The 11531-nt window shown below is 49.7% G+C and overlaps 3 protein-coding genes across 3 annotated transcripts, besides 13 other annotated features; all 3 read right to left on the reverse strand.

The window, feature by feature from the left end:
* Positions 1-29: part of a microsatellite that runs on past the window's edge.
* Positions 30-694: 665 nt separating this feature from the next.
* Positions 695-713: a microsatellite.
* Positions 714-837: 124 nt separating this feature from the next.
* Positions 838-2985, reverse strand: TraAM80_03709 (uncharacterized protein; the record flags this gene model as incomplete). Its single annotated transcript, XM_029380662.1, has 1 exon — positions 838-2985. The coding sequence occupies one exon, from the start codon at positions 2983-2985 to the stop codon at positions 838-840; it is 2148 nt and encodes a 715-aa protein (XP_029239456.1).
* A 59-nt stretch (positions 2986-3044) lies between these two features.
* Positions 3045-3118: a microsatellite.
* Positions 3093-3139: a sequence feature (A-rich).
* Positions 3140-3309: 170 nt separating this feature from the next.
* Positions 3310-3330: a microsatellite.
* Positions 3331-3442: 112 nt separating this feature from the next.
* TraAM80_03710 (uncharacterized protein) lies at positions 3443-6598 on the reverse strand (the record flags this gene model as incomplete). Its single annotated transcript, XM_029380663.1, has 1 exon — positions 3443-6598. The coding sequence occupies one exon, from the start codon at positions 6596-6598 to the stop codon at positions 3443-3445; it is 3156 nt and encodes a 1051-aa protein (XP_029239457.1).
* A 34-nt stretch (positions 6599-6632) lies between these two features.
* Positions 6633-6657: a microsatellite.
* A 350-nt stretch (positions 6658-7007) lies between these two features.
* Positions 7008-7029: a microsatellite.
* A 256-nt stretch (positions 7030-7285) lies between these two features.
* Positions 7286-7328: a microsatellite.
* A 41-nt stretch (positions 7329-7369) lies between these two features.
* Positions 7370-7455: a microsatellite.
* A 23-nt stretch (positions 7456-7478) lies between these two features.
* TraAM80_03711 (putative radial spoke protein 3) lies at positions 7479-8477 on the reverse strand (the record flags this gene model as incomplete). The annotated part of the gene is made up of 1 exon (XM_029380664.1): positions 7479-8477. The coding sequence occupies one exon, from the start codon at positions 8475-8477 to the stop codon at positions 7479-7481; it is 999 nt and encodes a 332-aa protein (XP_029239458.1).
* Positions 8478-8484: 7 nt separating this feature from the next.
* Positions 8485-8514: a microsatellite.
* A 246-nt stretch (positions 8515-8760) lies between these two features.
* Positions 8761-8804: a sequence feature (A-rich).
* A 57-nt stretch (positions 8805-8861) lies between these two features.
* Positions 8862-8883: a microsatellite.
* A 1212-nt stretch (positions 8884-10095) lies between these two features.
* Positions 10096-10125: a sequence feature (A-rich).
* The last annotated feature ends 1406 nt before the right edge of the window (positions 10126-11531 follow it).

Consider the following 11531-nt stretch of genomic DNA (forward strand, 5'->3'; position numbering starts at 1 on the left):
TCCCCATCCCCGTACCCCCCCCCTCCCCCCGCTCATGTCCTCTTTTCAGTAGCACCCCTCACAGTTTCGCTACATGGAGGGAAACGTCGTTTTGCTCCATCTCGCAGATTCCTGTGAAGGGTACGGTGCCAGCCCAAACGGTGTGCGAAAGACTCGGCCGAGAAGTGCCACTCCTCCAGCTTTCACCCTGCCGCTGCCGCAGAAGGCAATGCGGGAACGGAAAGCCACCACAACACCCCCACCCACCGGCCATGAAAGAAACTGCCACCGAACACTAACCCCGCAAAGGTATCCAAAAATGAATACAAAAAAGTAAAACAACATTGCCGGTAATCAAACACACACGCACATATTCCGTTTAGGTGCCACGCTCAGGGCGTGTGTGCGAAAGGCCTGTCCACACACACCCACACACCTACGGTAAAGGAAAAGTGGAGAATAATAATAAAAACACACCAGCGTACATTTGGTGTGGAAAAAAAAAAACATGCAAGTTTGCCACAAAACCAGTCCTGCTGTAGAAGCGGATGCGGAGGGGAAGCTCCCCTGCATGTTCACATTACCAGCGTAAATAGTGAATTGTGTGGAGGGAGAGAACGAAAAAGAGGGGAGGGGAAAAAAAAAAAAACCGTGCGAAAAAAAAAGCAGAACAAAGGAATATTGGTTTAGGAGTGCAGAAGCAAAAAAAAAAAAAATCATCATCATCATCATCAATACACAAACAACAAACCATTCACCGCTTTCTATTTCTCCACCCACAGATGCATAGGTGTAGAATAATACAGAAAAGTGAAACAATAATACAAAAAACATCGAGCCCACATATTGAACTACAAGTTATGACCCATTCATCACGGGCAGCACCGTTAGTGTGGAATTTTGATGGACATCTTGTTGCACACAGGCCGCAAACGTGGCACCGTCGTGCTCACACAAGGAAAGCGAGGCAACGCCAACCCTGAGGGAATCCACATCCGTGCGCATGGAAGAGTAGCACGGCTCTTGCACCCAATGCTCCGGCAACGCCTCCTCGTGAGTGTTTACTAAGTGTTCAAAGGGTAAAAGAACACGATTACTATTGTTAGGACTCAACGACAAAAAATTACGGGAATAACGATGCGTGGAGGCTGCCGCTTGCCGCGAGGCAAAGTCCTCCTCGTGCCAAAGAAGTTGAAGCACCTTCTCCCCAGTCTTCAACGGTGTAGAAGCGACATCCTCAGAATCACGTACTACAGGGAACGGGGAGATAGAGGCTGCAGTGAAGACGGGCATAAAATGAGAATATGGAAATAGGGGCTCCTTTTCGGTTAGCAACTTCCATGTACGCAGCTTTGGATCTGTGGAGACCGCATGAGCGAGGCCGTAGCGGCAAACTCCAGCTACGGAATTTTCGGCAAAACTGCCCTCGTATGAAACATTACCGATGGAGGTTGTGGCAGCATCTGCCGCATTCTTATCGTCCCCGGAACCGTTTCCAATGGAGGCACCATCTCCACTCACGTTAACCCCGCCCAATAAACTGCCTCCCCACACTCGAGACGAGTTGGAACTGAGCGGCGGATGCGAAGCCACAATGCGAACAAGGTAAAACACATGTAACTGCTCTCTATGCACCACAAGGTGAGGACGTATAATGCGCGCGGAAACCCCCTCCGTCTGCGCCCATGTTGGAATGGGAAGCGCCGTGCTCGTCGGGAGGTTAAATAAGCCCGTTAAAAACCTTCCAGTGAGTACCGTAAATTTCTGGACGTATTTTTTACTCTCATCAAAGTAGGGAACATTGTCGAAGGATGGTTGAATTCGCCCTAACGCCACATACTGACAATCCCACTTCTGCGGAGCACAAAACACCTCATACCCCTTGACTGTCATGTCCCGGTCACTCACCATCACTGGTGACTCGCCGCCTTTGTTTAGCTCAATCATACAACCAGCAAAATCTGAGAGACGGACTTTTTCACTCCCACTGTTGCTGTGCCGGGTCGCAAAGAGAACAAAATCAAAGCTGTCAGCTTCAGGTTCCTCAATAATATGAATCTGCGCATGCAAAAGAACATCATTGATCTTAAGAACAAGTCGCCCGAGAGAGAAGTACGGATACATGCGGGAACGCGCAAACAGACTTAGGTGTCTTCGTCGTCCTTGCGGGTCTCTACCAACGGCAGGGGGAGTCGGAGAAGTAAAGGTGCCTGTCTGAACGACTTGATCCTGCAGCGCGGTTCGCGCAGCTCGCAGCAGCGAATCAAGATCGCCCAACTTAGCCTCAACAAACCCTGGGGCCATGAAGGGCCTAGACGCTGATATCATCTTCTTACTCCACGTGTTCACTTCCTTAGTCACCGGAGGGGCATTACTCACCGCCTCCAATGGACGTACTTCCTCGTAGTGAATCATATCCAGTAACAAGTTTACACTATTGGATATACGTATAATTTGATACAGGGCGTACTCTTTCCTCTCACGAATACGAACAAAGCATCCAGAGACTACATCAGCGTAGGCTCCAGCGTGTAAAGAGTGTAGGATCAGCTCAAGGTCGTTGCGAGTAAGACAAATCTGATCCACTGGCGGGGTTATAAGCAGTGACTGACATGCCGTGGAGGGGCGAGCATTTGCTCTCCTCTCCGAAACACATGGACTCCGCAACGAAAATGGCCAGTCTTCATCCTCTTTGCATGACACTTGCGAATGCTCCGCCTGGGCTGGTGCTGGGTGCTGTATGTACGGCTCGATGCCTGTGAAACTAGTCTCCCCATCGCATAGCTGCCCCGCCATTTTTGACGTGACGACTTTCACTGTAAGAATTTCAGCCCCATTGTTGAGCTTCTCCACCACCTGAGTCTGAAAATCGGAGACCGACATCCACGTGACGTGGGTGTTGAGAAGTCTGCCAAGCTCCATCATAAGCTCCAGCGAATTACTCGCCTTCACAAGAAGCTGTTCTTGAACATTATGGTCGGTGATGGCCTTAACCCAAAACTTCATCCCGACTACTACGCTACGAAAATTAGCGATAACACCTCCACCTACCCCATACACAGACAAATAATAATAATAATACAAAAGCAATGCTGGTAAAAGGGAGAAGAAGTAATAAATAATACAAATATAAAAAAAAAAGGTTTAAAAAAAACAACAACAGCAACAAAACGAGCGCCCATCAGCAACAAGAACACATACATCTTCTGCGGAAACACGAGACGCACCACCAACCAAAAAAACAAAAGCAAACGCAACAACAAGAAGAATGAGGAGCAGTGACGCAGCGGCTTGAGAAAAATTAAAAGCATCCAACGTTATCTCCGCACTTGTGTGTGTGTGTGTATGTGTCAGCATGTTTGGGTCTGGCTAGGACGCCACGACCAAAATCACGGTGGGGAGAGAAGTCAGATGCATCCTTTTCCAGCGTCAGTGTGGCGTAAGGAAGGGGAATCGCCTGTTGCTACGCCACAGACCAGGAGTCATCCTCAACAAAGAGCGGGGTTTCCATTTCAAGAATCGACGCCTCACCGCATAGAACACATTCCATTTGTGCCAATTCCTTTGTAGATGTCACGCCCTCAAGAAACTGTCTCGGCAATCCTTCATCTGCAAAAAAAGCCTCTAGCCCGCCAATCTTCTCCAGCTTTGACACGGCACAGGCCTCATGTAATGCATGCTGGCAATTAGGATAAATCAAGTATGGTGTGGATCCTCGTAAAAGAAGCTGATCACACAACATACACCGTTGCCGCGCTGGGATGTATCCAAAGCGACACTGTAGTTCTGCAATTTCTTGCTTTAGGCTTTCGGACTGTTGTGTTGCCTCCAGCTGCTGATCCCTCAACGCGGCAATAGAGGAGGCGTACGCGTCTAGGCTCTTACATATAGGTTCCTTAAACTCCTGCAAAACAAGGCTATCACTGATATCACCCAGAATGTCTTCAAGCTTCAGTACATCACCAGAATCCTCCACAACACTAAGCGCCATACGAGGATTACCCTTCTCTAACGCAGACTGTGCCACAATAAGCCAGAGCTTCTTTTCCTTCGAGGCTTCCAAGGGCTCGGGAAGCGATCGAAGTAGATCCTTAGCAACACGCAGAGCAGGCCACTCTTTATCCTCGCCATGTGTCGGCTCAGAACATTCCAAGGCTGTACGTATGGCATCTTCGTAAAGATGTAACCGGCGATAAAGCCCAACGCATTGCCGGTATCTGCGAGCCTCCAGGCAGCGTCGCAGGGCAAAATCAACACTGTAGAAGAGGGATGACTCAAGAAACTCCTCAAGTCGCTCTCCATCGTTGTGCGCCAAAAGACTCAGATAGTAGTCATGCACAACCGTTGAGACACAGTCAAATTTTGTGATGCAATGCTCCAAGAAACTGATGACTTGATGTTCGCCATTACATGGGTCCTCGTTCATCTGCGGGGAGTACTGAATAAACACTGGAATGAGTCGCTCCAGTTGTAGTAGCATGTAAGTGCCGCCCTGCGGGTCGTGGGCCACGACGCGAAGCATAGCTGTGGTAAGTCGTATCGGGCATTTTTTAATGAGAAGCGGCGCAAACTGATACCACATTTCAAGAGTGTCGGGGCGACGTGCGAACATTGCAAGCACATCCGCTGCCTGCGTGTACTCTCCGTACGAGATGTGGTGGGTCACGAGGTAGTGAATCTTTTTAAGCCTTGCCGCAAAGCCAAAGGCAAGTTCAGTCCGCCCTTGTCCCTCCAACAGCCTGGCAACAAGTTCACTGTATGAACTGCGTTCAAACAACCTCGGTCTTTCTTTTATGGTTTGTTTAAGAATTGCGTTTAGACTCGTAATGGCGGCAACGCTAGTTTTCTCACTCGCCTCACTTTGTGTAATGCCATTCAGTCGCTGCATCAGAATGAGGATGAGCAGGCAGGCCAGTTGGGTTTCCATCACAGCGCTATTCACGGCATACTTGACCAACAGCTTGTAACGCTTCTCCACGTACAGCCGCAGAACCTTGCTGTTGCGCAGGGAAACCAAAAGATCATAGATGTCCTCAAAGCGGTCGCAGTCGGCCAAAAAATCCGTGGCGTATTGCACCGCCCCAATCTGAAGCAGAAACTTTCCCCGAAGCAGCTGAACAATATTTTTGTTGGACGACCGATATTTGCAAAGGTTATAGGCAGCCTGAAAAAAACGTTTTCGCAACGGGAGAGACTCGCTGCGATTCATGGCTCGATGAAGAAACACCCACCACTGCTGCCGATGCTCCTGTTCCACCTGAAGCTCCCACAAAAGATTTTTCCCAAAAATGTAAATCTTGCGTGCCGCCGTGTCTCGCACAATTCCACGCAACTCTGGAGGTTTCCTTGAAGCGTGAAAAGAATCAAATCGTATGCGTTCCTCAATCTCGCAGGCGTACGGTGCATCCCCGAGTAATGTCGAGGATGCGGCTCTCCAGGTGAGCCCTGGAGGGTGATTTAATACAACAATACGATCGTTGTAGAGCAGTATCATATGAAACGCTGTCAGTGCCACTTCCATCGGCATTCTCGTCTGCGGAAGCGCATGGCTACTTGAGGAGGAGGGGGAAGCAGCAGAGGTCCCCGCGTCATGCGTGGACTGTCTTACCTTCGTCAGTGCAAGAAGTTGCTCGTTCACCACCGCGGACGCACCACTCCATCCAAAGATTGCCATCTCACTGCTAGAGAGATCGTGATCGATACAACGGTTCATTAGTCCATGAACAACACCTGTTGTACTGGTCCATGCGTAGGACTGTGCCGGCATACCTGTGCCGGGCCGGTACAACACAACAGTCCCGCGGGCTGAGAGGTCAGAGGTGTCGTTAGACTCACGGATATGTAATAAAGTGGGATCCTTAGCCACCTTATCAATAAGATCCGTCGGGCAATACGCCTCGCCCTCCGCACGGTACAACATTGTAGCTGTTGCAAAAAAAATCAGCCAGAGACCATTCACCTGTTCAACTTCAATGGAGGCCACAGGGCTTTGAAAGCCACATGCAGGAAGTTGCAAGCATTGCCGACATGCAGGCTTAACCCCACCATCTCCACTCACCTCGATCTTCACTTCAAAAACAAACCCCCCAAGTTTGGTGCCAACGAGGCAATGCAATTTCATTGCTGTTTGGTTTGTCTCCTCCGTCCTCGCAACAGGCAGCCAGCAGACACACTCAGCAACATTGTTGCTGGTCGTCAGAAGCGGCGGTGGGGGTGCCGTCGTTGCTCCGTCCCAGGTCCCACTGCGATGCTGCAGTTGAAAATGACCCGACACCTTGCGTTGTCGCGAGGAAAAGTAATGCATCTCCCCATCCGTTGCAGCGACAAGTGTGTGGGCGCCTGTGGGGTCAAGAAACACCCGGTACGGATTGCGGATGACGGCCGTCAGAGGTGTGACATCCTGTTCCATGTCTCGCACCACCAGTCTGCCTTTTTCCCCTAGCAGTGCCATGACGTTGCACTGGGAGTCCATGGAAATAATGGACTCCTCCAGCTCATGCCCAATCGTGGTGAGCTCAAAATGCGGGGCGAGGGCCTCCACTTCCCCCTCCTCCGCACGACGGTACAACAGCGAGGAGGAGGAGTTGGTGGACGAGGATCGGTCACTCAAGTACGCCATACGCCAAACAACTCCTAGTTAGGGCTCCCAGGTAAGAAGCAGCAGCAGCAGCAGCAGCACAAAAAATCGGCTTGAAGCACGCGGCACTCGTGCTGGGTCCCGCCGTTGCCTAAATTCACCACTACACTTCAGCACTAATGTGTCAACAACAAGAAGAAAAAAGAAGTGTAAAAAAAAGCAATAATAAACAACAACCATAAGCCAACGTGGGACATCATACACGTTTTTTTTTCTCGTTTCCTTAAAAAAAAAAAGAATGAAACGTAAAAACGCGCATAGTAGTACGGTGTGCAGATGCGTGGTGAACGCTGATGACACGATGCCCCTCAATCTCCCCTTCTACGCCGGTGCCACTGTGGGCGACAAGAAACGAAAGACCGGCAACGTGCAGCACATACAATCACACTCCTATAATATATATATATATATATCGCGTACAAGAAGGGGATACCCAAAGAAATAAAGCATACGAGAAGAAAAAAAAACACTGTGGTACATAAAGTCTCCTTACATGTGGTGAGAGCAGCGCCATGGAAGATTAAAGAAGCAAACCAAAACCAATAATAGTAATAATGAAAGAGAGCAACGGAAGCACACAAAACGAAAGGGGGTGGGGGAGAACAGAAATAAAGAAACGGCTAATTAAACCGAACTCCCCACATCAACTTATATTGCTCCCTCTCTCTCTATATATATATATATTTATATATATATTTATATATATATATATGAATACAAACCGGGGCACAGAATCACGCACATTCCTCGCCCCTTCTTCTTCTTCACTTCCCACTTCTGCTTCTTCTAGTCACTGCGGCTGTCTGTCGTTGCCTCCTCTTCTTCACCTCCTTTTTGTTAGGTTCCTTGCCGCTTCTGCTGCTCAGCTCTCCAGCTGCATGGCAACTACCTGTCGAATGAGATCGTCCACCAGAACTCGGGCCCGTCGCTTCTTCGCCAGTACCTGCTCTACCTCCTCCATTAGCCACGGGAAGAAGTCAAACTCCACTTCGTGCAGCACGCGATCGCAGAACCACCCCTCATCCTGCAAGCGTGCAAATACACGGTTTTCAAGGTTCATCAGGTAAACCTTGGCAAACTGCCTGGCCTGGAGCTTTTCACGCGTCTCCTTTTCGCGCTTGATGCGCTCAATCTCCTGCTTCTTACGACGCTCCTTTTCTTCAAATAACCGCTTCTCGCGAGCCTCAAGACGCTGCGCCTCTAGAAGCTCCTCCTTGCGCCGCTGCTCAAACTCCAATTGCTGCTGTCGCAACAACTCAAGCTCTTCTTCCTGAAGTACTTCCAGCATCGCCTGCTCCAGTGTCTTGCCGACCATCACGTCAAGTATAGGGTCCACTGCGTCATCGAAGTGGAACAAGTCACCCTCGTTGATTTGTGACTCAGCGTCACGTCCAGATTTGACGGGCACATACTTGGGGGTTGCTGGACGGTCCAGCATAGGGTCCGTCTGCGTCTCCTGCGGTACCGCCTCCACCTCGTCCTTTAGCTCCTCTAGAAACTCCTCTGTCTGCACTTCTATGTGCTGTCGACCGGCTACAGGTGGGGGTGTTGCAAGTTTCTTTCGGGCAGTATCCAATTCCTTGCGTCGTTTAATAGACGCGGCACGCTGCGCCATCTCCTTTTTGCGCCGCAGGAGTTCGCGTTCTTCCCGTGCCTGCTCTTCCACGGCATATGTGGACATTGGTGTGGCCGCATAGGTGCTTCCTCTGTACACGCGGCGGTCGTGCATGATATTCGCGTACTGCTTGCGCCCGCGAGATCCATTCGGGTCCCGGTACTGTGGACGAACAAAAGTCTGCGGTGGATGCTGGAAGGTGTATGCCATGGCGCCACCCTCCCCCACCGCGCCGGTTCCCCGCATCTTCTCCATATATATATATATATATATATATATATATTCTGTTTTCTTCCTTCAATCGCGGAGGTGCTACGACTGCGCCCCTCTGGAGTAACCCTTCACCCTGCACACACCCTTCCGCCTACTCTTCTCTATTGTTTGGTTGCCTCGTTTTTCTCCTTCGACTGCTGCCACCCCCACGCGACACACGCGCTTTCTAGAAAAAACGGAAAAAAAAGGAATAAGCAGGCACCTTGCTCACAGAGTGCTGCACGTCAGAGGCGCGTGTACCACCCCTCTCCCACATAAAGAAAACAAAGAAAAAAAGAAAAACAAAGAAAATAAAAAAAATTAGCCATATCCACCTTTCGTTTCCTTCTTATTTCCAATCCTTCTCCCTCTCTTCCCATATATATATTATATATATATACCGCTTACCAACAATGCTGCAAGGCGGGCGGTACCAACGAGGCGTGCCACAACCCTCCCTGCATGGAAAGCAGACAAACGAACAAAACAATCGCTGCCCTTTCCCACTGACACTTCACGCACTAAAATGACGTACACAAGTGATGGGCAGCATTTGTTGCCACACATGGTAGGGAGTGAATCAAAGGTGCGGGTGGGCGTACAAGTTTGTGGCACGCACGCATGCACACTGCAAAAAGACACATACATAGGCACCCAGGGCTACATATACCAACATTTATACATTGCAGCAAGGTCCCCTGCATCCAGACAGCAGACACGTCATGCAAGACACGCATGGCACCTTCATTCTGTGCGTAGACGCCTTAGCGGCGACGACTGCGTGCGAGCGTCACGTCCCACTACTCCAATAAGCAGGAATCAACATAAAAAAAAACAGCCTCCCTCCCCAATCAAAACAAATAACTTTGCGACTCTTCCCTTTCGTACGATTGAAAGAGAAGTACTGCAATTAACGCCACTGAGCCATCCCTGACGCGCCAACATTCTTCACAGATACAAACCGAAGCAATCGCAGTTGTCTTAGAAAAAAAAAAAAAAGACACTGAAGCTCGTCATTATTTCCATGACGTTTTTTTTTTGTCTCGTTGTTTTTCGACGGATGACCTTTTCCTTCCGCTCCGTTGAAGGGTGTGTGGACACTGCACTTCGGCAGCGTGGGGTGAGGGCTCGATGCCGCCTGCGCGGTGACCCACTCAAATGAACATCTTTCTCTCGCTCCACTGTGCCTTTCGCTAGCCGTTTTGACAGTGTGCCGCGCGGAAGTACAGTGAAGCTGCAGTGAAGCGCGTGGGCGTCGCTGCGAGTAAGAGAACAAAACAAAAAATGTGCGTGCGTGAAAGAGAGAGAGAGAGAAAGCAGGAGGGGTGTCGCATTTACTCAGTGGGTCGGCGACATGAGTCCCACAGTCGACAAACAAAAGAGGAAAAACAAAACGGCGGTAAATGAGCACCCAGAGAAGACACGACTTCATCATAAAATGATGAAACACCGACAGGCATGCCAGAAAAACCAGTCGTTTGGTGGGCGACGAAGGCGGAGGCAACAACAGCCACTTGCTCCCCAACAAGGCACGTTGTCGCGCGCCACCCCGGCTCCCGCGTGCGTGTCTAATATACATGTTACCGCAAAGACGAGAGGGAGAGAGGGAAATAAAGGAAAAGAGGAAGAAAAAAAATAGAAACACGTTGTGCTATCATTTCTTTCCCACTTTTTTTTTTTTGAAGCAGAGCGAAAAGCGGCTTTTTTCTATTGTCTCTCCCCCCGTTTGATGCCTTTGCCACTCAATAAATAAATATTCCCCCCTGAATGGGCAACGAGGCATCAGACGTCGTGGTCAAGACACCCCCACAGCCCCACTCGGTTTAACAATACTCAGCAGCCTTCACACCAACAGGCACGTGTTGCCCGGTGGCCACATGATGCCGCGCGAGCACAGCGATAAAGAACAAAAACGGAGTTCCCCTAATTCTCCTTTTGTGCATAGTTGTACCCGCGTGGCTGCACGTGACCCGCGGAGAGGAGCCTAAGCATTAACTTTCTGACGTATGCCTGCATCTTTTCGCCCTCTTACGATCGTCTCACTGTCTTTTTTTCCTTTTTTTTTCAGTATTATTTCCTCTCCTGCCTGCTGCCAACCCCCCCCCCCCCCCCTATCGCCGGGGTGGCGCAGAGATCCGCCTCCACAAAGGGACAGGGGATTGGAGAAACGCATTAGAAAGATTTTGCCATGCCTATATACAGTGAAAGAATATTTAAAAAAATGGCAGAAAAATATAAATCAAGAAACCAACAGCAGCAATAAACTCCCCTCCCCCTAAAAAAAAAAAACGCCCATCCTTGTAGACTTCCTGCACAGAGCAACCGAGGCTTGGACCTACACGACATGTATGGTGCTATTTAGATGTGTATATTGTATACATAGGAAATCCCCAACCCAAACCCTTGCGTGTGCGCCATACACATCAACGTACCAACATACAAATATGTCTACCAGCTCCAACGTCTGTTTTGTTGTTGTTGTTTTTTTCCTCACCACACACGTTCCTTCTCACTCTATCCCCCCGCACTAAAAAAAAAAATCACTCCTTTTACCCCACACATACGCCTTTCGTTAGACACTCGACACATGTTCTCCGCCCAGTACAAAAAGGCACACATACGCGTGTACGGCAAGTCGCTTCCTCCCCTCCCTCCGTGTGTGTGCGGGCCTCCGCCACCCCAACCAGACGTCAGGAAGCCCACAAAGAAGAAGAAGGAGGAATGACGGCCGTTCATCGTAAAGAAACACCCACATAAAAAAAAAAGTTTAAAAACACGCAAACGGAGAATCAATTCATTCACACCACAAAACAATGAAGCCCTGCTCCATTAACTACCTCTTTAGTATAGACATTCACACAGTGACAGAAAGGGAGAGTCATTGACCTTGCTTCTGACACCGATACCAGCAGCTGGTATGACCGCACCGGCACCCCGTACTGTCTCTCTCCCTTTTCTGTTCTGTTAAAGGGCAACGCCACACGCGCGTGCGTTGCGGGCAACACCGGAGGAGCCGGTTAAAAAGGAAAGGGTCCACATAAGTCTCGG

This window comes from Trypanosoma rangeli, assembly GCF_003719475.1.
Source record: "Trypanosoma rangeli strain AM80 chromosome Unknown Tra_15.4_contig_00099, whole genome shotgun sequence".
NCBI classification, from domain to species: Eukaryota; Euglenozoa; class Kinetoplastea; order Trypanosomatida; family Trypanosomatidae; genus Trypanosoma; species Trypanosoma rangeli.